At 39.6% G+C, this 26,743-nt stretch overlaps 2 protein-coding genes across 2 annotated transcripts; both read left to right on the top strand.

Moving 5' to 3' along the window:
- Positions 1–324: 324 nt before the first annotated feature.
- On the top strand, positions 325–15,669 carry LOC134619224 (acidic mammalian chitinase-like). The gene is made up of 12 exons (XM_063464996.1): positions 325–489; positions 6,547–6,597; positions 6,685–6,714; positions 6,807–7,011; positions 8,481–8,537; positions 8,648–8,813; positions 8,968–9,092; positions 9,546–9,669; positions 14,187–14,369; positions 14,476–14,592; positions 15,133–15,265; positions 15,380–15,669. Exons 1-12 carry the CDS (start codon positions 435–437, stop codon positions 15,667–15,669), a joined length of 1,536 nt encoding a protein of 511 aa, XP_063321066.1. The 5' UTR covers positions 325–434.
- Positions 15,670–17,968: 2,299 nt separating this feature from the next.
- Positions 17,969–26,588, top strand: LOC134619223 (chitotriosidase-1-like). Its single transcript, XM_063464994.1, has 20 exons — positions 17,969–17,993; positions 18,080–18,106; positions 18,193–18,397; positions 18,478–18,534; positions 18,630–18,795; positions 18,863–18,987; positions 19,067–19,190; positions 20,222–20,404; positions 20,530–20,646; positions 20,769–20,901; positions 21,019–21,045; positions 21,133–21,337; positions 21,419–21,475; positions 21,571–21,736; positions 21,804–21,928; positions 22,008–22,131; positions 23,166–23,348; positions 23,470–23,586; positions 24,981–25,113; positions 26,329–26,588. The coding sequence occupies exons 1-20, from the start codon at positions 17,969–17,971 to the stop codon at positions 26,586–26,588; spliced, it is 2,559 nt and encodes an 852-aa protein (XP_063321064.1).
- Positions 26,589–26,743: the final 155 nt, after the last annotated feature.

The raw sequence follows: 26,743 nt of genomic DNA, 5'->3' as shown, positions 1-26,743 counted from the left end.
CATCCTGTTTTCCTTCTTTCACCCCAACCGGTCGCAGCAGATGGCCGCCCCTCCCTGAGCCTGGTTCTGCCGGAGGTTTCTTCCTGTTAAAAGGGAGTTTTTCCTTCCCACTGTCGCCAAAGTGCTTGCTCATAGGGGGTCATATGATATGATTGTTGGGTTTTTCTCTGTATTTATTATTGTGCTATCTACTGTACAATATAAAGCGCCTTGAGGCGACTTTTGTTGTGATTTGGCGCTATATAAATAAAATTGAATTGAATTGAATTGAATTGAAAGGCTGCTCCAACGGAACTTATTGTTTCGGAGGAAAACACGAACACAGTGTACAGTTGAGTCTTAATAGCTTACTTACAACTGGGCTCGTCAGGCACTCTTCTTGGCTGCAGTGGTTATTATTATATTTACATGCTTCCAGCTCCCGTTTCTGCTCGATGACAGCTCGTACTTTTCCTTTTTCTCCCTCCCTCGCTCACAGACACATAACGGGTATGGCAGTCCATTCTCCCTGCAGCACGGACTACACTGCCCATGAGGCTACATTCTTTAGGGCTATGCCTGTAGCATTCTGCCTATTAGCTAGTGATGTTCGATTCGTGAACGAATCGTTCAATACTCGAGAATCACTTTACTGACTCGTGAATCATGATTCACAAGCGCAACTGACTCACTGGCCGTTTCTCAATTCTCAAGTACGTGAGTACGTACTCGCGTTCTCGGCGAGTACGTACTGGCCGAGAACGCACGGGAGTACGGACTCGCCGAGAACGCGAGCACGGACTCGTGATTTGTACAACTGGAACACCAGCGTACGTGATGATGTCACAGGTCCGGAGTTTTTACTGCCGTCCCCTCTTAATTTAACTGTGAGTAACATGTTATGAAGCTTAACTTTAATCACAGCCAAACCGGTTTACTCAGGAACAAATAAAACACTGAAATAAACCAAACATTAACATTTAGAAGTGATCTAAGTGACTTATATATCATTTTTAACCTCAGTAGTGAAACCTCTATTAATAAAAATAGTGTACATGTACATACGTGTACATACCTTAATAAAAACAAGCAGGTGAGATGTTAGAACGCTTTTATTTTTATTTTAGTGGACATTTAATACAATAGACAGCTGCTGGGGTTTGTTTAACCTGAGTAGCGAAAAGACCGCGGGCGGGGGGGGTTGAAAACGATGTGCCGGGAGTCCGCTGTTCTGGACGAAATGCATTCTGGGATATTTAGCTGTACCAAGTCCACACCGATGCATGCTCGATAAAACGGGCGGAGCGAGAACACATCCGGGACTTTTTCGCGTTCTCGGCTTGATGCGTACTTCGAATTGGAACAGTACTTGGTCTCCGACTGATGACGTATCACGAGTACACGAGAACGCAAGTACGCACAAGTACGCATATTGAGAAACGCCCACTGACTCATCCCTGTTGCTGTTAGCAAATTAATTCCATTAGTAGAAATATATCTAGCTTATAATTAAAATTGTGGGGAAATAAACAACAGCCAGTTTATTAACAAAAACATTCCTGCTCTGAACTGGAAGAAAAAACCCTGAGTAGAAGCTCACATCAAGACAATAGCTCCTCGGTTCACAGTAGCATCGCTCAGCTAGCATGCTAACAGCACATTTGAGGTACTCACCCCCTCCCTTGCTGTGCTGAATCATAGCATAAGCGAATCACTCAGGACTCACTAACCCCCTTCCTCCTGGCTCACAGCTCAAACGAGTTGAACGAATCACTGAATCACTCACCCCCTCGCTGTGCTGAATCATAGCGTAAGGCGAATCACTCACCCCCTCCCTTCTGGCTCACAGCTCAAACGAGTTGAACGACTCACTAGCTGTGTCCCAAAACGTCGGCTGCATCCTTCGGAGGACCCGGCCTTCGCGGTCTACGTGGGCCGGGTCCTTCGAAGACCGAGAAGGCCGGAAGTGCGAGGCTGTGAAATGGGACGGTCTAGCCTTCAGATTAGCGTCACCGCTGTCTCGGTGGAGTTTAATAAACTCGGCCGTCTGCTCCTTGCTATCTAAAATATAACAGGACACTGGCGTAAATTCTCGACCGTCTCACACTTCTTTTTAATCAGTTTTCTGTTTAACGTTTATTCAGCTGTGTGAAAATCCCGAAGGAACCCACCCGATGGATTAATAAGTTTTATTTAATCTAACAATCTAATAACTTTGATCTCAGCCAAACCGATTTACTCCGGAACAAATAAAACACCGAAAAAAGGCAAACAATTACATATTTAAGTTATCCGAGTGACTTATATATCATGTTTAACCTGAGTAGCGAAAGAGCGGGGAGTGACCATTGAACCCCCCGGCTTGCTATCGAGCAGGTGGTAACAGACGTCTCCGAAAACGTCGGCACACTTTTGCAGATATGTGATGTCTTGATAAACCAAGCAGATATTTGTAATTTACACAGCTACTTTCTCGCCTGAAAATATGTTAAAAGTTTATTTTGTGACCCAGAAAGATTAATAAGACTAATTTTAAAACTTAGTAGCGGCCGCCATTGTTGGCAGCTGAAATTTGGCTGGGCCGCGCTATGAATTCTGGGATATGGTGGGCCACGAAGGACACACCCGACCCATCCTTCAAATTCGGGGAAATGAAGGACGCATTTGTCGGCCGCATTTGAAGGAGTCGACGAATTGGGACAGCCTTCGTCGCCTGGCTGTGACGTAATCGGCCTTCAAATGCGGCCTCCGGAGGATGCAGCCGACGTTTTGGGACACAGCTACTGACTCACTGACTCACTGACTCACCCCCTCCCTTCCTGTTACGAATCACTCCCTGGGCGTTTCTCAATATGCGTACTTGTGCGTACTTGCGTTCTCGTGTACTCGTGATACGTCATCAGTCGGAGACCAAGTACTGTTCCAATTCGAAGTACGCATCAAGCCGAGAACGCGAAAAAGTCCCGGATGTGTTCTCGCTCCGCCCGTTTTATCGAGCATGCATCGGTGTGGACTTGGTACAGCTAAATATCCCAGAATGCATTTCGTCCAGAACAGCGGACTCCCGGCACATTGTTTTCAACCCCCCCCGCCCGCGGTCTTTTCGCTACTCAGGTTAAACAAACCCCAGCAGCTGTCTATTGTATTAAATGTCCACTAAAATAAAAATAAAAGCGTTCTAACATCTCACCTGCTTGTTTTTATTAAGGTATGTACACGTATGTACATGTACACTATTTTTATTAATAGAGGTTTCACTACTGAGGTTAAAAATGATATATAAGTCACTTAGATCACTTCTAAATGTTAATGTTTGGTTTATTTCAGTGTTTTATTTGTTCCTGAGTAAACCGGTTTGGCTGTGATTAAAGTTAAGCTTCATAACATGTTACTCACAGTTAAATTAAGAGGGGACGGCAGTAAAAACTCCGGACCTGTGACATCATCACGTACGCTGGTGTTCCAATTGTACATATCGCGAGTCCGTGCTCGCGTTCTCGGCGGGTACGTACTCCCGTGCGTTCTCGGTGAGTACGTACTCGCGTACTTGGGCATTGTTAAACGGCCACTGACTCACGCCCTCCCTCCTGGCTCACAGCTTCTTCTTCTTCTTGGTTGGCAACCAATGTTAAGGCACTTTATCGCCCCCTGGCTCACAGCTCAGTGGACATTTAGATGAGAAAATATATATTTGACACATTTAAGGAAAATACAAATAAAATAAAAATTAATAAATGTTCCCTTTAGAATTTTTTTGTTCTTTTTTGCTCTAAAGAAAATAGTTGTTTTCTTTTACAATCACTCATCTTAGCAGTAGGATTTACATTAAAAGATAAACAAATTAAGTTTGAGTGAAAATATACATTTTTGCACTCTCTGGTCAACTGACTCAGTGACTCAAATGACTCAAGAAACCTGATTCACTTTGGTGAGTGACTCATTAAAACTCGATTCAGTAAAAAGAATCGAATTTACCATCACTACTATTAGCTTAGCACAACAACAACAACAGCAAAAAGGCGCTCTCTCACCCAGGAAACACAGAGAGAGAGAGAGCCTCGCCCTGTAACCATGGCAACCGTAACGCTGCCGCCTGGAACAACAGAGCATAGGTGTCAAACAAAACCAAACAGTCCTGACCCGCCACAATATGAAACAGGAAAGTACCGCCGTGTAATCCATTTATTTCAACAAAGTAAATGTATTCTAAATACCACCTTTTTAAACGGTAACTGTAACGGAATACAGTTACTCATATTTTGTATTTTAAATACGTAACGGCGGTACATGTATTCCGTTACTCCCCAACACTGTATATAAATATATATATAAGATAAAAATATAAGATAAAAATAATCATCATGATTGTGACCACCTCTATAAAAGGTGCCAGAGAGGAAAGATATTAACAGTGATCTTGAAGAAGCAGTTGTTACTGTCCAGTCTTGGAAGGGTTACATCAAGATTTCCAAACAAGTGAAGCGAAATCTATCATTCTAATTGTCCACAAGGATTTTTCACAAGTGGAAAACATTCAAGGCAGTTGGTGATCTTCCCAGTCAGCTTAAATGTGAGGCCATCTTCAGCTTTGTCAAAATTGGGTCATGCAACGGGACAATGACCTCAAGCACACCATGAAATTTACAACAGAGTGACTGAAAAACAACAGAATGAACGTGTTGCAATGGTCCAAAGTCCAGCCTTCAGCCTAATCCAAATGCTATGACAAACAGGAAAGTGAACTGAACTTAAGCAACACTAAAAAAGAGTGGGTTAAAATTCCTCCACAATGATGTGAGAGGTTACATGACTGAAAGTCATACAGAAAAACATTACTTCACGTTATTGCTCCTAAAGGTGAATCTAGAATCTAATTAATCTTTCATACACTGCTTCTGCATTTTGGCTTGATTTTTGTTAAACAAATATTGACTTCATATATTATATCATGTGTTCTTGTTCACTTGAGGTCATTTTAAGGCTCAATGATGGTGTTAAAATTACGAAAAATCTTAGAATTGAAAGAGACTGTTAATTACAAATTGCACTAAACAGATAAAAACACTTTAATTCACTCTGATGTGACAGGTTCACTGTAATCCATCATTACACCATTGGGGATTAACTTAAAGACAAAACGATACGTTATCTAAAACCTTTCTGGTTTATCTGATATAGCTTTGAGTTATCGTTGTCATGCCCCTCCAATCAAGCATACCTAGGGGTTAGCTGGTAATGTTAAAGGGTTCAAGACTATGAGAGAGCTGAAAGAAAAACAATGTTAAATGAACTTCAAATTATCAAAGATGTTAGATTTAGATCAGAAGGTTCAAAAACTAGATAAAAATTAATCCTTTGGATGTTTTTAATCATGTATCATATAATAACATTCACTGAGCTTATCAATTTACTTTACTTTTTTATTTAGGAAAATATATGTTGAGATTAAAGAAAAAGTTATAGTTTAGTTTAGTTATACAATAAGCTGTTTTTGTTTTCTTTTGTTTTTCTGTGAGAGGAAAAACATCTAATAATATCCTGAAACTGTCTTTCTTGTTCTTCTTATCCTTTTGAAAATTATGATAGGAAAATGTTCATCTTTAAGCTTGGGACTGATAAACACCAACAACTGAACAACTAAAACAATAAGACTAAATGATCCAAATCATCAATTAAACCTCTATTATCAATTATTTTATCAATTACATCTCATTATTTATAAAGGTGATTACGTGTTTATAATGAAAAAATTACAAAAAAATTATCATCTTTGGGTTTCGGACTATTTGGATATATATTCGGATTATTTGTAATTGCAAATAAACACCAACAAACTATTTTTTATCTACCAAATGATCCAAATTATTAAATAAACCATCAATTATTTGATCAATTATTTGATCATAAAATAAGCTCATCATTAATAATCTCATTATTTACAAAAGTGATACAAAGCTGCAGCGCTAATTTATTTGCAGCATAACACGAAGCAACAGTGTGTAACTAAACGAAAGACCACTTTGAAGTTTGTTGTTAGCTGTTTATCAAGACATTACTGTGGAAACCAGTATGATCATGATGTTCTGTAAAATACGATGCATCGGCTCACAATTTTATCAGGTCCTCTTATCAGCAGGAAATGACCTGAGGTGATTTTACTGTAGCAGGCTGAAGAAATTTGGGGTCAGATTTATCAGGTAATAAAAGCCATCAGCAGTCATCTTATGACAGCTCCGTGCAATATCCTCAGTCGATGTCCTGATGCATTGATTACATTTTGTTGGCACACAGCCTTTGTCCCTGCCCTATCGTGCCTATAAAAAGGACTCCCTGGAGTATTTGTGTCAAACTACCTGTGAAAAGGTAATCATCAGCGCAAGAAGGTTTTCGTGGGCTTTATTTTAGACTGTTACAGACTTTAATATGCGTAGCAGCAGTTCACAGAAGAATTAGCTGTAGAACGCAGAATTAGTTTGATTCTGTCAAAATCAGTCTTACAGTGATTCATGAAATTGTGAATAATTATCGTAAATAACTATTTTTGGTGTTGCATATCACATGTTGCAGATGGAAAAAGGATCAACTGGTTCAACATGGTTCGAGTAACAGTCTTGGCTGGTAAATCAATCATCATTATTTCAGTTACTAATTGATTCAAAAGTGTAAAATTCTGCAAAATAATAACTAATATATTTGTTTTTCCAGGTTTGTCCCTTTTGATTTGTCTTCAAGTTGGTATGTATTGATCATCTATATGTATTACTGACACGTGTTTCTGAATTACATGACTTAAAATATGAAAAAAAAATTTCTCCTCTTTGCAAAAGTGTCTTCAACCAAACTGGCATGCTACTTCACCAACTGGTCCCAATACAGACCAGGTGCTGGAAGATACATTCCTGAAAATGTAGACCCCAACCTGTGCACACATCTGATCTACGCCTTCTCTGTAATCAGCCCCTCAAATGAGATAACAATGTACGAGTGGAATGATGATGTTCTTTACAGATCCTTCAATGCCCTCAAGAACAGGTGAGTGGTTGAAATATTACTTTAACCGTGGCTTTGTTTTCAATAATTAATAACAGAAGTGTGCAAGGTTGAGCAGCTGTTCTGGCATGAATGGTGAAGTGGTATTCAAATCATTTTTGACCCTAAGCACTTCATTATTGACAGATGTGTTTTAATGTTATTAGTGCAGCCAAAATAAAAAGGAAAGAGTTACATGCAAAAATCTCAAAATAAAACAGATTTAACAAGGCAGTGGTCTTTAAATGAACACAGAACCTATCATTTATATATATATATATATATATACACATATATAAAATTGCCCCTTGGGGATAAATAAAGTCTTTCTGATTCTGATTCTGATAATGTTCTACGAGTGTGCCACTGTTTTTATTGCGATCTTATCATGATTCTGATATCCTAAAAATCTTTATATGTATTAAGTGTTTTTAAAGAAACTTATATTAGTTTCCGTTATATATGTGTTTTTATACCAGGATAAGAAGGGTTTTTTTGAAACACACACCATTTCTCAAATGTATCATTCTTGTGCTTCATTTGTTTTGCATTAAATTGGATAAAGTTTAAACTGTGTTCATATATAAAAGACATGTCACATGTGAATGATTTGTGGAACCAAACTCAAGTTGAGCTTTTGGCAGTCAGCATTTAGATTTTATTAAATGAGACATAACGATCGTGGCTCAAGAGTTGGGAGTTCGCCTTGTAATCGGAAGGTTGCCGGTTTGAGCCCCAGCTCGGACAGTCTCGGTCGTTGTGTCCTTGGGCAAGACACTTCACCGGTTGCCTACTGGTGGTGGTCAGAGGGCCCAGTGGCGCCAGTGTGCGGCAGCCTCGCCTCTGTCAGTGCGCCCCAGAGTGGCTGTGGCTACAATGTAGCTTGCCATCACCAGTGTGTGAATGTGTGTGTGAATGGGTGGATGACTGAATGTGTAAAGCGCTTTGGGGTCCTTAGGGACTAGGAAAGCGCTATACAAATACAGGCCATTTACCATTTTCCATAACAAGAAAGGAGTGAATCTGACTAAAAAAAAATAGGACACTGTATCCTCACACAACCTGTTTTAAGGGGTTCAAATTGACTCAGTACTGAGATATAAAATCCAGTTAGCAGTACTGTGGTTTTTTCAGGCCTATACGAAATTCAACCTGTTTATACAAACAGAAGAGTCATTCCCTGCTGACCAAAAAGAACCCAGGTTAAAGACAACTTCTGCCACCTCGAACCACAAAGAATTATTAAAGGATTATCACTGATCATCACTCCTTACACAATTTTTGAAGTAAAGGGTTTCTAATGCAAAATTTTCATAGGAGTTATGTTAAATGAATAAAAAATTGGGAAACAAATAAAAAGACTAGGATGATTTTACATGACATGAGGAATGAGGACTTGCAAAATGTAGCATTTTTGTCAAGTCACATAGCTTAATTATAAATCTACCTATTTTTCTATATCTCCATCACAGAAACCCCCAGCTGAAGACTCTGTTGGCTGTTGGTGGCTGGAACTTTGGCACTGCACAGTTAGTCTACATGACAACAGCATCACAAAGCTGTAGAATTACATTATTTCACATAACAACAACAAATTAATCATCACCTCAATATATCTATAAACGTTCCATCTCAATAGGTTTACCATCATGGCTTCAACTCCTGCCAGTCGCCAGACATTCATCCAGTCTTGCATCAGATTCTTGTGGCTGCATGGCTTTGATGGACTTGACCTGGACTGGGAGTATCCTGGAGCACGGGGAAGCCCACCAGAGGACAAGAAGAGATACACAGTGCTCTTACAGGTTAGTCTGGAAATCAACGTATGCTTGTTAATACTATGCACATTATATTTTAGTATGTTATTGTTATTTTTATATGTATTTTACATATAAAATATGCTTTCTTATTGAAATGAATGCACAATATCATCCTTGTCTACTGTATTCTTGCATCTAGGAATTACTTGCTGCCTTTGAAAAAGAAGCTACTGAGACCAAACACCCACGGCTCTTGCTCACAGCTGCAGTGGCGGGCGGGAAGGGGAACATTGACAATGGCTATGAGATTGCCGATGTGTCAGAGTGAGTTTATTTGATAGGAAGTCACTAAAGTTCCAATCCTAAAAATTTCATCCCACTTTTCATTTTGCAGCACTGGAGATTACTTTAATAAATGCAAGTATTAATTCATACTAAAACACTGACAGTCCCAGATTTACAGGGACAGCAAATATTTGATCAGAAGAGCTACCTGTGGTTTTATTTACTATACGCACATTGCTTAATGTGAAAGGCTTAGACAGCCAACCACAGTAATAACATGAAGAAATGATGTAGAGTGAAAGCTACATAATGTGAATACACTGAATGATTTTTGTTGAATGATACATGCTGATAAAAAGTATTAAAGTTACAGGTTGAATACATGGGCATTTTTAAGGATTTTTACTTTAAATATGTTCAAGTTCTTAACTTATTTTACTTATTATTATTATTATTATTGATATTATTGTATTTAATGGTGATGTTTTACAGGTTTCTAGACTTTATAAATGTCATGACCTATGACTACCACGGAGCTTGGGACCCATTCACAGGTCATAACAGCCCTCTGTACCGCAGCTCCGTCGATCAGGGTGATAACATATGTTACAATGTGGTGAGTGAAACTTTCATCAACATTCATATATATATATAAAAACACCCAGCACGCCCCTACGGGCGGTTTATCCTTCAAGCTCGGGTCCTCTACCAGAGGCCTGGGAGCTTGAGGGTCCTGCGCAGTATCTTAGCTGTTCCCAGGACTGCGCTCTTCTGGACAGAGATCTCCGATGTTGTTCCCGGGATCTGCTGGAGCCACTCGCCTAGCTTGGGAGTCACCGCACCTAGTGCTCCGATTACCACGGGGACCACCGTTACCTTCACCCTCCACATCCTCTCGAGCTCTTCTCTGAGCCCTTGGTATTTCTCCAGCTTCTCGTGTTCCTTCTTCTTGATATTGCTGTCATTCGGAACTGCTACATCGATCACTACGGCCGTCTTCTCCTGTTTGTCTACCACCACTATGTCCGGTTGGTTAGCCACCACCATTTTGTCCGTCTGTATCTGGAAGTCCCACAGGATCTTAGCTCGGTCATTCTCCATCACCCTTGGGGGCATCTCCCATTTTGACCTCGGGACTTCCAGGTTATACTCGGCACAGATGTCCCTGTACACTATGCCGGCCACTTGGTTATGGCGCTCCATGTATGCCTTGCCTGCTAGCATCTTGCACCCTGCTGTTATGTGCTGGATTGTCTCAGGGGCATCTTTACACAGCCTGCACCTGGGGTCTTGCCTGGTGTGATAGACCCCAGCCTCTATGGATCTTGTACTCAGAGCTTGTTCTTGTGCTGCCATGATTAGTGCCTCTGTGCTGTCTTTCAGTCCAGCTTTGTCCAGCCACTGGTAGGATTTCTGGATATCAGTCACCTCCTCTATCTGCTGGTGGTAAATACCGTGCAGGGGCCTGTCCTTCCATGATGGTTCCTCGTCTCCCTCCTCTTTCTTGGGTTTCTGCTGCCTGAGGTATTCACTGAGCACTCGGTCAGTTGGGGCCATCTTCCCAATGATTCACTGATCCACACTACCAGGACCAGGCTGGAGAAGTGTAGTCGGATGGTAACAAAGAGAGGGAAGGTAGTCAGAACTGAGGGGATTGAACTACCAGAAGGCAACATTGCAGACATAGAGGACAGTTACAAGTACCTGGGGATCCCGCAGGCGAATGGGAACCATGAAGAGGCCGCTAGAAAAGCTGCAACCACCAAGTACCTGCAGAGGGTCAGGCAAGTCCTGAGGAGTCAGCTGAACGGTAAGAACAAGATCCGGGCTATCAACACCTACACCCTGCCCGTGATCAGGTACCCTGCTGAGGTAATAGGCTAGCCAAAGGAGGAGATAGAAGCCACTGACATAAAGACAAGAAAGCTCCTGACCATGCATGGAGGGTTTCACCCCAAGTCCAGCACCCTGAGGCTGTACGCTAAGCGGAAGGAAGGGGGCCGGGGACTGGTGAGTGTCAGCACCACAGTCCAGGATGAGACAAGAAACATCCACGAATACATCACGAAGATGGCCCCAACTGACAGCGTGCTCAGTGAATACCTCAGGCAGCAGAAACCCAAGAAAGAGGAGGAAGGCGAGGAACCATCATGGAAGGACAGGCCCCTGCACGGCAATGTTCCCTCTAATATTTCATGTGTCTGAGCGAACACACATTCTCCCTGAGCGATCCCTTGGACCACTGTGAGCGACATCAGACGTGTGCACTGTGGTCACGCCAGCATCGAATCCATCCAAGTTACATGGTTTATTAAAATAATCAAATTACAGCATTTACATTTATGTTAGACTACTTTTAATTAACTGCTTTAGCCCACTTACAATGAAATTTTAAAAAAATCTTGTTCATGACCTGTGTAATATGTTAACACTATTGGAAGTAAAAATAACTTAAACTCCAATTTTGAAAACACACTTTTTTTCTTTTTTTCATAAAGCTCTGACTTGTATTATGAGTATGAGTCTGTGGTCTGGGAGAGAGTCCTGTATCTCTGTCTGCCAAATACAGTATATAATGACCAATGTTGGGCAATTAATTATATAGTTACTTCTTCAAAAAAGTAACTCAGTTTGGCAAACAACAAAGCTTTTTGCAGCTATTTTTTTAATGCAGCCAAGGCGTTTTTAAATAAACATTTCAAACTATTTACAGAACAATCAGCTGTTTTGCATCAAATCTGATGCCACACAAATTATTTGTGCCACTCCAAAAAATAATTTCTGTCCACTATGAGATAAAGGAGAACAACAGCCTGATACCTGCAGGCCTGACAACAGATGTATGACTCCTTTAACACCTGTAACATTCAGCAGTCGCCTCACTGTTCTGACACACACAACAAAACTATTGACTACACTACACACTAACTACACAAGATTTGCGCTAAACGTCTCAAATCTCTCACATCTCAAAACACCGCCGTCACTCCTAAAACTTCCCCCCGTTTCTTAACAACTAGATGCCACATTGCCATATCATTTTTTGATTGGTCGACATGGTACTTTTTTTGACCAATAGGAAAGGGTGGGGGTTGGTTTTGTTTTTGCTCACAGGCGGAGAGTGCTTTCGAGCGTTTTCCTTATAAAACACCGTTTTTACCGTTTCTTCCCGCAGTAAATATAAACAACGACAGTATTCAGGAAGAAAACCAAACATTGTATATATTTTTTTTATCATAACTCTGGTTTTATGTGGTCTATCAACACAATTTAAAAACTGGTATAAAGTCCACACTTTTCCCTTTTTCAATTGTTCCAGCTGTCCTGCTCACCTCTCCAATGGTTGTACACAGTGTTGCCAACTCCTCCGGAAGGAAAATCGCTATTGGTTGTCCTAAAAGTTGCTAGAAGTTGCTAAATGACGTCATCACCTAATTTGCATAATTGGTCATGCTAATATAATTGTAACCTATGTTGTTGGAGAGAGAAATAACATCGTGGAAGAGACATAAAGTGAGTAAAAAACGTCCTAAATGCATTTAGAGTTTATTTAGAACTACAAATTAAATTTCTTTTAGCAATTATTGTTTTTTTAATGTCACAATTCCAACCCTGCTCCTTTACCCGGGCTTGGACCGGCAAAAGTGACCTGAAATAGGCACTCTGATGGAGTTACTTTGTGTGTGTGTGTTTATAAGTAGTTTTAAACCTTGTGATCCACAAAACAGCATAAGAGTAAAAGAGTAAAAGAAGAACTGACTGCGTTACAGCACCCGCTGCTTGTTGAGAGTAAAAGCGATATGCGCTTTCACGTCTTTTTTTAGCAACTTTTTTTTAGAAAAAAAAAGTCGCTAGGGGGTCTGAAAACTCGCTAAATATAGCGACAAAGTCGCTAAGTTGGCAACACTGGTTGTACACGTTGTCATTAACGTGGCTTCACTCCACATCAGCCACGCCGCTTTGCTAGCTAAAACACCACTGTCGGCACATAAGGACGCTGTCATAGCCTGTCAACGACGTTGATTAGCTGCGTATATACGAATGTGAATCGCATCATTGGCTGGACTATAGGATAAGGTGGCATCGTTCTAATCCCATACGGGAGCAGCCAGTCACTTACTGACTAACACTGCAAAACAGAATTGTTAAAGTTTTAATTTTAATTTCAATTCAGGTTAGATTTTTTTTGTGCGCAACACAGATTTTCTGTGCGCAGAGACCGTGCCAGCAGTGCGCAATTGCGCACGTGCGCAGCTTAGAGGGTATGTACCACCGGCAGATAGAGGAGGTGGCTGATATCCAGAAATCCTACCAGTGGCTGGACAAAGCTGGACTGAAAGACAGCACAGAGGCACTAATCATGGCAGCACAAGAACAAGCTCTGAGTACAAGATCCATAGAGGCTGGGGTCTATCACACCAGGCAAGACCCCAGGTGCAGGCTGTGTAAAGATGCCCCTGAGACAATCCAGCACATAACAGCAGGGTGCAAGATGCTAGCAGGCAAGGCATACATGGAGCGCCATAACCAAGTGGCCGGCATAGTGTACAGGAACATCTGTGCCGAGTATAACCTGGAAGTCCCGAGGTCAAAATGGGAGATGCCCCCAAGGGTGATGGAGAATGACCGAGCTAAGATCCTGTGGGACTTCCAGATACAGACGGACAAAATGGTGGTGGCTAACCAACTGAACATAGTGGTGGTAGACAAACAGGAGAAGACGGCCGTAGTGATCGATGTAGCGGTTCCGAATGACAGCAATATCAGGAAGAAGGAACACGAGAAGCTGGAGAAATACCAAGGGCTCAGAGAAGAGCTCGAGAGGATGTGGAGGGTGAAGGTAACGGTGGTCCCCGTGGTAATCGGAGCACTAGGTGCGGTGACTCCCAAGCTAGGCGAGTGGCTCCAGCAGATCCCGGGAACAACATCGGAGATCTCTGTCCAGAAGAGCGCAGTCCTGGGAACAGCTAAGATACTGCGCAGGACCCTCAAGCTCCCAGGCCTCTGGTAGAGGACCCGAGCTTGAAGGATAAACCGCCCGCAGGGGCGAGATGGGTGTTTTTTGTTTTTTTATATCACTATAAAATATCATTATAAAAATATTATATAATATACTATTTTTTTCTCTCAAAGGATTTTGCTATGAAATATTGGAGGGACCAGGGAGCTCCTGTGGAAAAGCTCTTAGTCGGTTTCCCCACATATGGACGCACATTCACCACATCAACAGCTGCTAATGGTCTTGGAGCTGCAGCCACAGGACCAGCGAGTGCTGGGCCTTACACCCGTGAAGCTGGGTTTTGGTCTTACTATGAGGTCAGCTAATACAAAGCAGCATATGTTCAGTTTTATTACACCACAAAGTTTTCCATAAATCGCAAACTGTGTGAAGGGTGTTGAAGTATTATTTTCTTCTCTACAGATTTGCACTTTTATCCAAACAGGCAGCATAAAGTGGATTGATGAGCAAAAGGTGCCCTATGCCATTAAGGGCAATGAGTGGGTTGGCTTTGATAACAGGCAGAGCTTTGAAATCAAGGTACCCATACAGATTTTTGTTTAAGGTGATAATACAAAACAAATCATAATGTTCTTATTAACTGGCAGCTATATCTTACTGCTCTTAAAGTATTACAGACATCAGGTAAAGTTAATGATTATTAATCTGTGCATTTATAAACCACGTACATGTAGTTTTTAATAACTTCTATCAGGAAGAAGATGGCGCTCTTACATGCAGCATTATAGAGCCACAAATATCACCTTACAACTATTTTTCATTTTTTGTATAAAATGTGATTTATTCTGGACACTTTCAATTTGTTGTGTTACCTGCTTCACAGATATGATCAAATTTCAGTTACATGTTGGGTTTTCCAGCATATGTTTAAACTTCATTATTTGCTGTTTCGATCCAGAGCTAGTGATGTTTAAAAGAGTCTTTTAAGCTTTTTGAAAGAATTAACGAATTCCCTGCTCTGTTTCATATTAATATTTGAATACATTTGGTTACTTTTGGATTGTGCACTGGGAGAAATTTGGTAGTTTTAAATTGCAACTCACAGTTTATATTTCACAGGCACAGTATGTGAAAGACAACAGATTTGGAGGAGCATTCGTCTGGTCTCTGGATCTCGATGACTTTGCTGGACAGTTTTGTGGACAGGGACATTATCCTCTCATTAGTTATCTGCGCACTCTTTTGAATTCAGGTAAACTGAAAAAAGGATAAACATGGAAATGGTAATATTCATCAGTGTCATCATCGCTAGTTTTTTTTCTCCAAAATTTCCTAAACTTGTATATATACTTACTGTATTTACTAGATTCTCCACCCCCGCCACCTGTAACCACACATCCACCACTCGTCTCTACGATCCCTCATGGCCCAACAGCTACTACCACTACTACGGCTACTACTACCACTACTGCTACTACTGCCAAAACAACCTCAAGTCCTGTTTCTGGAAGTGGATTCTGCGCTGAAAAGCCAGATGGCCTGTATGTAAATGATGAGGATCCCCACACCTTTTATCAGTGTGTCCATGGACATGTCTACATCCAGACATGTCCAAATTATCTTGTTTACAGTGATGCGTGCAAATGCTGTACCTAAGTGACACTGAATAAAAGTTGTCTTGATCTAGCAAAAATGTTTTTTATTCTTATATTTTATGAGAACCACACTGCGTGGACAGTCAATAAAGCGATAACTTATAAAAACTGTGTTAACCATTAAGGAAATGTGCCCAGTACTCTGCAATACACATTATGTAATGCAGCTACTATAGCCTGAATTACATATAGGTCCATTTTAAAACAAGAATGGGTTTGCCAAGATTTGTAGCTAGCTGCACAATTTTTCTTTAAAGGTTAGAATTAGATGAACAATATTGAATTTTTGGTCTCTAGATTGAAAATTGCACACCCAGTTAATGTACTTGAAACTGGAACAGGATTGGTTAAACGCAATGACTGTAGAAAACAGTCATTGGTTAAACCTTACATGAAGGTAACTGAAACGTTCACAACAAACACAAATCTGCCCATGTTTCCTTTTTTTTCTCAGTTTGGCATTTATCTGGCATTTTCTTTTCCTCAACACCTGCTGTGGCTGTCCCTGTGCCAGCATTGTAACGGCTGGCTCAAACACAATAAAGGATTCAACACCACGGTGAAAGGTTAAACCATTATTTGAATAGTTGAATTAATAAAGGAGAAGAGTGGCTGCTGCAGCACGGTAGAAAGAAAGAGTGAATCAGAGCTTTACAAACAAACAGCTGACATAAATTGAGCGAACAAGTAAGTGCATGCACTTTCCAGCCATCCGACCAAGCTAAAAATTAGGTTTTGTTTTGAGGAAACACCAAAATAAATTATGTGTCAGTTAGTATAAAACTCGCTGCAATTCCACATCATTGGTACTCAAACTTTTTCAATGCAACGGCTCAATATAATATTTAACAATTGCTAACATTAAAAATGGGTTTGGGGTTTTTTGCAGTAGAATGAAAATCCTTTCCTTTTGCTAAATATTGTTGCTTGACCCTCTTAGGATGTCTAATAAAGCATAGGCAAATTATAGAAATTACATTTTGTGGGACTTCTGCAATGTTCAGGTGCCGCTTTACTGTCAATTCAGTCTGTCACTGGGAAGCTGCCAGACAACATGATCAGACCATAATATATTCATTATAATATTCAAAATTTGTGCATATAATATGATTTTACTGTAGTGAAATTAAGATGCTAAGTCTCTTTTATAGGTGTATAACTACTAAACTGCTGCTTGGTAGGGGACTGCTAGGCAACATGATGACATCATAATATCAGGTAAGCTCCTTCAGGGGCCTAAGATGCACCCGTGTGACGGTTTTGGTTCCTCAGCTCCTGCCAGTGTAGGAGTAGTTCACAGACAAGCGGACAGGCAGGGAACATGTGTAAAATAGTAAGACAGCTGTTTTTTGTATTTCCGCCTAATTTTAACTTTCAGTTACAGGTGTTTGCAAGCTACGTGATGAGCAATCTTAGGTTTTCTGCAAATGTTGTGGAGGCTTTCAAAACAATATGTGGGTTTTTTTTGTGTGTGTGTGTGTGAGTTCATGAATCAGTTACTATTTAACTTATGATGCAATACCAGAATGTCCTTAAATTTAGGACATTTGGTTTTGTTAGATTTGTATTGTTGATTGTCATTTATGCTTAGAAATATCTACTCATATATGCTTAGCGTTTTATAATCAATGTCATGTTGGTAGAGGTTTGATCCTTAGTAATCTACGAAGACTCTGTGTGCCTCCCAGAGCACTCTGGCATGCACACACAACTTAAGGTCAGGAGAGAGGTTATATCTGCTCTTACTGATATATGGTATAGCAAACACACGTATATCTGTTTAAGTCTAAGTGCCTTTTGTTTAGATGAACTGCTGGACTTCCAGACCAGCAGGGTCAGGGAGGTCGTTTATGGGGTCACACTCTGACCCCCCCCCCCCCCCCCCCCCCCCCCCCCCACACACACACACACACACACACACACACACACACACACATACATACACAACGCACAGGCAAGGTACTCTTTGTGTGTATGTAGACGTCATATGTTAATGAACCTATGTATATTCATGTAACCTCAATAAAAGAGCAGTGTTACGGGGGAGCAGACGAGAGAAACTGGGGTCAAGCGAAGGAACGGCGTTTGTCCAGTTCACTCCCGTGCACGAGAAACATAAAAAACTTTGCCTACTCGTGTCTTGCTATTGCTGTGTAGTTAAATTGTCTTGAACGGTCTAGCGAATAGGTTTAAGCTACAAACCTATCAGGTTTACTTTGAGTTAATGATTATCATAGATTCTGCATTTTTTTTTCTTTGCTGCACTGTTTTATTACATTACCAGTCTGACCTCAGCCATCATGCGCATCCTAATTGTGATCTCAGGTAAGAGAAATTGAAATACAAATTTCGCAAATGCAAATTTTATATTTGATCATTTGTATGTAACAAAAAAAAATGCAACTGTTAAGGTCTCTGTCTCGCGTTTGGCAGTCTGGGTGAGTTCATAAATCGTACTAACCCTTTTATATTGGACAGTCATATAATGTTTTAAAGAGATTAAAAAATGTTCTTTCATATTTAGTCTCATCCTCCAGACTTATGTGTTACTTCACAAACTGGTCCCAATACAGACCTGGCAATGGGAGGTTTATGCCTTCAAATATTGATCCGAACCTTTGTACTCACCTAATCTATGCCTTTTCTGGTATTAATGAGGCAAATGAATTGGTGACCATAGAATGGAATGATGAGGAACTCTATAGATCCTTTAATGGACTCAAACAAAGGTCAGTACATTCTCTCTTCATATCACTTACAAAATGTTGAGAAAAATAATCTTTGCTGCTGTATCTTTATATTCCCACAGGAATCCAAATCTTAAAACCCTGCTGGCAGTTGGAGGTTGGAACTTCGGAACACAAAAGTGGGACACTGAGCATAAAACAATAATGAATCATAAATTTTCTCTTTATGCAGATCTTTTGAATTGTGCCTTTCTTTTGCCAATCGGTTTCATAGGTTCACTACTATGGTGTCAACTCAAGCCAACAGAAATACATTTATACAATCTTCTATCAAACTACTGAGAAAATTTGGTTTTGATGGACTAAACCTAGACTGGGAATACCCTGCAGCAAGAGGAAGCCCTCTGGAAGACAAGAAGAGATTCACAGTGTTATGCAAGGTGAGATTTGGAGTTACTGATGTTTGGCATGAACCACAAAGTTACCTTTCTTTACTGTGGTTTATAGGAGCTACTACAGGCCTTTGAGGCAGAGGGAACATCAACAGGACGGCCCAGGTTAATGATTTCTGCTGCTGTGTCTGCTGGTAAAGAAACCATTGATGCCGGTTATGAAGTCTCAGAGATATCAAAGTAAGCTTATTAGTAATATCACATTGTATGCCCTGCAAAACCTGTTTTGTTGACCTTGACCTCTCATGCACTTTATCAGGTATGTCGATTTTATTAATGTGATGACGTACGCCTTTCATGGTACCTGGGAGAGTGTCACAGGACATAACAGCCCCTTATACAAAGGATCCCAAGATATTGGGGACCACGTTTACTTAAATACTGTGAGTAGATGGGTTCATTTTTCTCCCCTGAAAAAGAGGGATTATGTAATCTGTTCCGTTTGTTAGCAGTCTAGTGTTTGCAAAAGTTTGCAAGATATAATTTCAAATTTTATGTAATGATAAATACCAACAAGCTGATCTAAGGTGATTTAATTTTCATGAAAATCAAGTCAATGTGAAAATCAGTAAAAACTTTACATACACAATTTCTTTTTATGGGTCATCTTCAGACTTCACAACAATATACTAGGTCTTGGGGGGCATGTGTACCTAGGTTGGCCAAACATTTGACCTTTATGAAATAAATTCAAGAAACCATATTGAGTTATATATCATATAAAAGGGTATGGAGAGAGCAGCACAAGACACTACACCATCACTATGACACTATATTTCTCAAAATTACACAATGACTGAAAATATGTTAAAAATGTTAAATATGTTCAAATCTCAAGTTTTAAAGCATGTAAAAGACAAAAATTTCAGCTAATTCTGCTCCAATCATATGAATAAAGATGAAAAATACACCCTTTTAGTATGTATTAGGAAAAAGCTTTCATTTTGATTAGATCGTCTCCAAATTTTGAAGCAATATATTAGTCAAAGGGGACATAAGCACTTTCTTTTTTTGAGCTCTTTATAACATTTTTTGATACAACATTATATGACTTCACAATGACACAACAATATTAATATAGTGCAGAAATGACTATGAAAACAATGCAGATATCATTATTGGGGATAACAATACCAGTTACCAGTGCAACATAAAACATCAAAGTTTTAGTATAGCCCTTGCCCTTCAAGGACAGTTGTTTCAGACTGCATTTGCTCCCATCCACGCTCCGCTTTTCCACATAGTTTTCAACCAACTGACGATGAATTGACATTGATTGTCACCATTTTTACACCCTTCTCTAATTGTAACACTTGAGAATTTAAATCACAAATTATTTATAAAGTCAGTGAGTCACTGAACCTGATAATACTAATATTAATGACAATATAACTTACATATATTTACATTTTAGGATTTTGCTATGAGGTACTGGGCGGAAAAGGGAACACCTGTACAAAAGTTAAATATGGGCTTTGCTACATACGGACGCACGTTTCATCTTTCTACTCGATCCAGTCAAGTTGGAGCCCCTGCCAGCAGCCCTGCTGCTGCTGGCACATTTACAAGGGAGCCCGGCATTTGGTCTTATTATGAGGTAAACAGAAATCCCCACTCTAATATTAATATTTTCATTTTAAGTCAGTTCCTATGTCTTAGTAGCAAATCAATATTAATATGTCAAGTTGCCACACAGAGTACGTGTTTTTTATCTGTTTTCAGATTTGCACCTTTCTTCAAGGGGCCAGTGTCCACTGGATTGAGGACCAGAAAGTCCCATATGCCACCAAACAAAATGAGTGGGTTGGATATGACAATAAAGAAAGTTTTATGACTAAGGTAGACATGTGCTTCTGCATGTTGCTCAGTTTTTCTTTGCCAGATAACACTGGTACTAAAACGACATATCACATTAAAATGTGTATACTGTTATTAAATTGTTCCTGTTGTTACTGCTTCAGGTCCGTTACCTACAAAACAACACTTTTGGAGGAGCCTTTGTCTGGGCTCTGGATCTAGATGACTTTAATGGACAGTTCTGTGGACAGGGACGATACCCCCTCATCAGTTCTCTTCGCTCTCTTTTGTTTCCAGGTAATAAAATTCATACATTAGCATTTTCTGTTCGTTTTGAGCTAGCCAGTTACTTATTAGTATGCATATTTTCCAATTTAACTATTTTTATGTAACAAAAAAAATGCAACTGTTAAGGTCTCTGTCTCGCGTTTGGCAGTCTGGGTGACTTCATAAATCGTACTAACCCTTTTATATTGGACAGTCATATAATGTTTTAAAGAGATTTAAAAAATGTTCTTTCATATTCAGTCTCATCCTCCAGACTTATGTGTTACTTCACAAACTGGTCCCAATACAGACCTGGCAATGGGAGGTTTATGCCTTCAAATATTGATCCGAACCTTTGTACTCACCTAATCTATGCCTTTTCTGGTATTAATGAGGCAAATGAATTAGTGACCACAGAATGGAATGATGAGGAACTCTATAGATCCTTTAATGGACTCAAACAAAGGTCAGTACATTCTCTCTTCATATCACTTACAAAATGTTGAGAAAAAATAATCTTTGCTGCTGTATCTTTATATTCCTACAGGAATCCAAATCTTAAAACCCTGCTGGCAGTTGGAGGTTGGAACTTTGGAACACAAAAGTGGGACACTGAGCATAAAACAATAATGAATCATAAATTTTCTCTTTATGCAGATTTTTTTAATTGTGCCTTTCTTTTGCCAATCGGTTTCATAGGTTCACTACTATGGTGTCAACACAAGCCAACAGAAATACATTTATACAATCTTCTATCAAACTACTGAGAAAATTTGGTTTTGATGGACTAGACCTAGACTGGGAATACCCTGCAGCAAGAGGGAGCCCTCTGGAAGACAAGAAGAGATTCACAGTGTTATGCAAGGTGAGATTTGGAGTTACTGATGTTTGGCATGAACCACAAAGTTACCTTTCTTTACTGTGGTTTATAGGAGCTACTACAGGACTTTGAGGCAGAGGGAACATCAACAGGACAGCCCAGGTTAATGATTTCTGCTGCTGTGTCTGCTGTTAAAGGAACTATTGATGCCGGTTATGAAGTCTCAGAGATATCAAAGTAAGCTTATTAGTAATATCACATTGTATGCCCTGCAAAACCTGTTTTGTTGACCTTGACCTCTCATGCACTTTATCAGGTATGTCGATTTTATTAATGTGATGACATATGACTTTCATGGTACCTGGGAGAGTGTCACAGGACATAACAGCCCCTTATACAAAGGATCCCAAGATATTGGGGACCACGTTTACTTAAATACTGTGAGTAGATGGGTTCATTTTTCTCCCCTGAAAAAGAGGGATTATGTAATTCGTTCCGTTTGTTAGCAGTCTAGTGTTTGCAAAAGTTTGCAAGATATAATTTCAAATTTTATGTAATGATAAATACCAACAAGCTGATCTAAGGTGATTTAATTTTCATGAAAATCAAGTCAATGTGAAAATCAGTAAAAACTTTACATACACAATTTCTTTTTATGGGTCATCTTCAGACTTCACAACAATATACTAGGTCTTGGGGGGCATGTGTACCTAGGTTGGCCAAACATTTGACCTTTATGAAATAAATTCAAGAAACCATATTGAGTTATATATCATATAAAAGGGTATGGAGAGAGCAGCACAAGACACTACACCATCACTATGACACTATATTATTTCTCAAAATTACACAATGACTGAAAATATGTTAAAAATGTTAAATATGTTCAAATCTCAAGTTTTAAAGCATGTAAAAGACAAAAATTTCAGCTAATTCTGCTCCAATCATATGAATAAAGATGAAAAATACACCCTTTTAGTATGTATTAGGAAAAAGCTTTCATTTTGATTAGATCGTCTCCAAATTTTGAAGCAATATATTAGTCAAAGGGGACATAAGCACTTTCTTTTTTTGAGCTCTTTATAACATTTTTTGATACAACATTATATGACTTCACAATGACACAAAAATATTAATATAGTGCAGAAATGACTGTGAAAACAATGCAGATATCATTATTGGGGATAACAATACCAGTTACCAGTGCAACATAAAACATCAAAGTTTTAGTATAGCCCTTGCCCTTCAAGGACAGTTGTTTCAGACTGCATTTGCTCTCATCCTATCTCCGCTTTTCCACATAGTTTTCAACCAACTGACGATGGATTGACATTGATTGTCACCATTTTTACACCCCTCTCTAAGTCTAACACTTGAGAATTTAAATCACAAATTATTTATAAAGTCAGTGAGTCACTGAACCTGATAATACTAATATTAATGACAATATAACTTACATAGATTTACATTTTAGGATTTTGCTATGAGGTACTGGGCGGAAAAGGGAACACCTGTACAAAAGTTAAATATGGGCTTTGCTACATACGGACACACGTTTCATCTTTCTACTCAATCCAGTCAAGCTGGAGCCCCTGCCAGCAGCCCTGCTGCTGCTGGCACATTTACAAGGGAGCCCGGCATTTGGTCGTATTATGAGGTAAACAGAAATCCCCACTCTCATATTAATATTTTCATTTTAAGTCAGTTCCTATGTCTTAGTAGCAAATCAATGTTAATATAGTTGCCACACAGAGTACGTGTTTTTTATCTGTTTTCAGATTTGCACCTTTCTTCAAGGGGCCAGTGTCCACTTGATTGAGGACCAGAAAGTCCCATATGCCACCAAACAAAATGAGTGGGTTGGATATGACAATAAAGAAAGTTTTATGACTAAGGTAGACATGTGCTTCTGCATGTTGCTCAGTTTTTCTTTGCCAGATTACTTCTTGATGCATTCTCAATCATCCAGGAAAGTAAATCTCCAAAAGTTGATTCTGTTCATCTGGACGTAGCATTTTGTGGGAGAAACGTTTCGTCACTCATCCAAGTAATGTGATCCGTGAAGTGTAGTACGTCCTCAGATTTGATTTTCACCCAGGTGTCATCGACATATCTGAACCAATGGCTTGGTGGTGTTCCAGGGTAGGATAGCAAAGCCCTCTTTTCCACTTCTTCCATGTACAAATTGGCCACGATGGGTGAAACTGGGGAGCTCATGGCACACCCATGTTTCTGCCTGTAGAACTGACCCTTGTATGTGAAGTGTGATGCATGATCAACTCTGTCACCTATAACATCTCCAAGTTTCTGGCTTCGATCCTCAACCCGCTGGTGGGCAGCTCTGAACACCACATCCAGAACACACTGGATTTTGTTGACAAGGTGAGAGATGTCATTTCCCCCAGGGATCAATAAAGTATTCTGATTCTGATTATGGAGGCAGATGAAACCATGGTCTCGTACGACGTTACATCTCTCTTCACTTGCATCCCAGTCACGTAAGCGTTGGAGGTAGTCCGTAAGAAATTACAGGATGACACCAACCTCAGCAACAGGACCACTCTCAGCATCGACCAAGTGTGTTTGCTTTTGAAACTGTGTCTTCATTCCACCTACTTCACTACAGGATTTATACATCGGGGAAACCAAACAACCTCTGGCGAAGCGGATGGCACAACACAGAAGAGCCACCTCGTCAGACCAGGACTCTGCAGTCTATTTACACCTACAGGCCAGTGGACACTCTTTCAAGGATGAGGATGTACACATCCTGGACAGGGAGGAACTCTAGTTTGAGCGCGGAGTCAAGGAGGACATTTACGTGAAAAGGGAAAGACCATCTCTGAATCGAGGACGGGGCTTAAGGGTACACCTTTCGCCATCTTACAATGCTGTGATTGCAGCCATTCCCCAACTCTCTGTGAATGGTACTCATGGCCATTGATCAGTGGTCTTTGATCAGTGGGTTTTGGTCAGTGGTTGTTGATCAATGGTCATGAGAATTTGCATAATTATGATTAAGGAACTGACCTCCCAGCCCATTGTTCCTTCAGTGGGCTGGTTTCAGTCATTATGCAAATGTACTGTTTATAAGATTGGGGAAACCTGCAGTCAGCTGAAACTGAAGAAGTCACTTGGATGAGTGACGAAACGTTTCTCCCACAAAACGCTACGTCCAGATGAACAGAATCAACTTTTGGAGATTGCCAGACAACATTGGTACTAAAACCACATATCACATTAAAATGTGTATACTGTTATTAAATTGTTCCTATTGTTACTGCTTCAGGTCCGTTACCTAAAAAACAACACTTTTGGAGGAGCCTTTGTCTGGGCTCTGGATCTAGATGACTTTAATGGACAGTTCTGTGGACAGGGACGATACCCCCTCATCAGTTCTCTTCGCTCTCTTTTGTTTCCAGGTAATAAAATTCATACATTAGCATTTTATGTTCGTTTTGAGCTAGCCAGTTACTTATTAGTATGCATATTTTCCAATTAGTCAATATAAAGGCTGTTAATGCCTTATTTGGGATAACTGTATTCTGTCATAGCTTCCTGATGACTGTTAAATGAAATACGTAAGAAGGCTGCAGCACATCAGTGACAATCCTAACATTATTTGCTCTTTAACAATAAAAGACTGGTCATACTGTCATAAAAGCACTTGAGGATGATCTATTCTTTTTTTAAATAAAACACAAAACAAGTGTTCAATGTATCCAAATGAATACTGGTTAAGTCTTTGAACTCAGGATGTGAATTCTCACTCACAGGAAACGCTCTAAAGCTACTATTACACTGACATTTATTAACCCAGACAGGATCTATATAATATGAAACAGAGAGACACTGTTGAATATCTTTCTGGCCTTTTACAAACCAAAAGCTGGTCAGCTGAAAGAAAGAGAAAGTTTAAGGAGGAGATCTGTTCTGAGCATTTAGAAAATAAAAATAAAGATAAGGAAAAAACATGTAAAAAATATTTTAATACCATTTTAAAATGTCTAAAGTTGTCCATTAAAAAATATTAGGATAAAATGTGTGTATAACTCCAAATTTGATTAAGGTTTATTGGAACACCTGAGAAAAGGACATATTAATTGCTACAGGGAAGTGTAAAGAGGAAAAACTTGTACGGAGCCTGTGTGTGCCAAGTGTCAAATTTCTAGTGACTTACACCTCACTTTAGAACAAGGAGCAAATGGAAACACATTCTAAGAGACCATCATTTAATAGGAGGTTATCTGAACATTATTAACATTTGCAGTTCATAAGAAACAACTGCAGTTAGTAAGGGCTATCAAAGAGTATTGACTATAGGCCTCTACATCCATGTACAACACCTTTAATTACAAATTTTTTAGGTTTTGTGAAGAATTTTATTGTTAGCATTATTATCAACTTTGGCTAATAAAGAGCTTGTATGCTACTAACATGCACACTACCAAACGTGTAATTATTAACTGATTATTAATTTAGCATTATTTTTATGCAGTATAATTTTTTATTTTATATTAACTAAATGTTAACTCCTTTTATTGCATTTAATTTAACTTACTGATAAGTAATAATAATAATTTATAATTGTTATGATTATTATTATTATCATAACTTTATAGCTATTGTTTCTACAGATCTTCCTCCACTTCCAACTGCTCACACCAACCTGAATCAGGAGACATCAACAAATAAGGATCACATTTTGCCTCATCCCAGACCATCAATCACTACTACAACCACTGACAACTTCTGTGCTACAAAAATTGGTGGGCTATATGCCAAACCTGACGCTCCAGGTTCTTTTTACAGCTGTGCCAATGGCATCACATGGATCCAAAACTGCCCAGCTAATTTAGTCTTTCGAGACAGTTGTAAGTGCTGTGACTGGCCCTAGAGACTCTGGACTATTTGTTCTGAGTTTTGGGTTTCAGCTTGTTTTTATTACCATATGGCTAATAACTATAATGTTATGTCACATTTGGACAGTTTTGGTCATTTTGAACACAAGTGCATGTCCTTCATCTGAATTTTTTTGTTTTGAGGTTTGGC

The sequence above is a fragment of the Pelmatolapia mariae genome, linkage group LG20 (genome assembly GCF_036321145.2).
Source record: "Pelmatolapia mariae isolate MD_Pm_ZW linkage group LG20, Pm_UMD_F_2, whole genome shotgun sequence".
In the NCBI taxonomy this organism is placed as follows: domain Eukaryota; kingdom Metazoa; phylum Chordata; class Actinopteri; order Cichliformes; family Cichlidae; genus Pelmatolapia; species Pelmatolapia mariae.
Note: the sequence above shows the minus strand (reverse complement) of the source record. Positions and strands in the feature narration are given on the sequence as shown.

Bases quoted from the DNA above. Each gene is read 5' to 3' on its own strand.
- LOC134619223 (XM_063464994.1), top strand. From the start codon at position 17,969: ATGCGCATCCTAATTGTGATCTCAG. The intron at 17,994-18,079 runs GTAAGAGAAATT...GCAACTGTTAAG, and splicing joins CATCCTAATTGTGATCTCAG to GTCTCTGTCTCGCGTTTGGC. The intron at 18,107-18,192 runs GTGAGTTCATAA...TTTCATATTTAG, and splicing joins TCTCGCGTTTGGCAGTCTGG to TCTCATCCTCCAGACTTATG.
- LOC134619224 (XM_063464996.1), top strand. From the start codon at position 435: ATGACAGCTCGTACTTTTCCTTTTTCTCCCTCCCTCGCTCACAGACAC. The intron at 9,670-14,186 runs GTGAGTGAAACT...TTTCTCTCAAAG, and splicing joins ATAACATATGTTACAATGTG to GATTTTGCTATGAAATATTG. The intron at 14,593-15,132 runs GTACCCATACAG...TATATTTCACAG, and splicing joins GGCAGAGCTTTGAAATCAAG to GCACAGTATGTGAAAGACAA.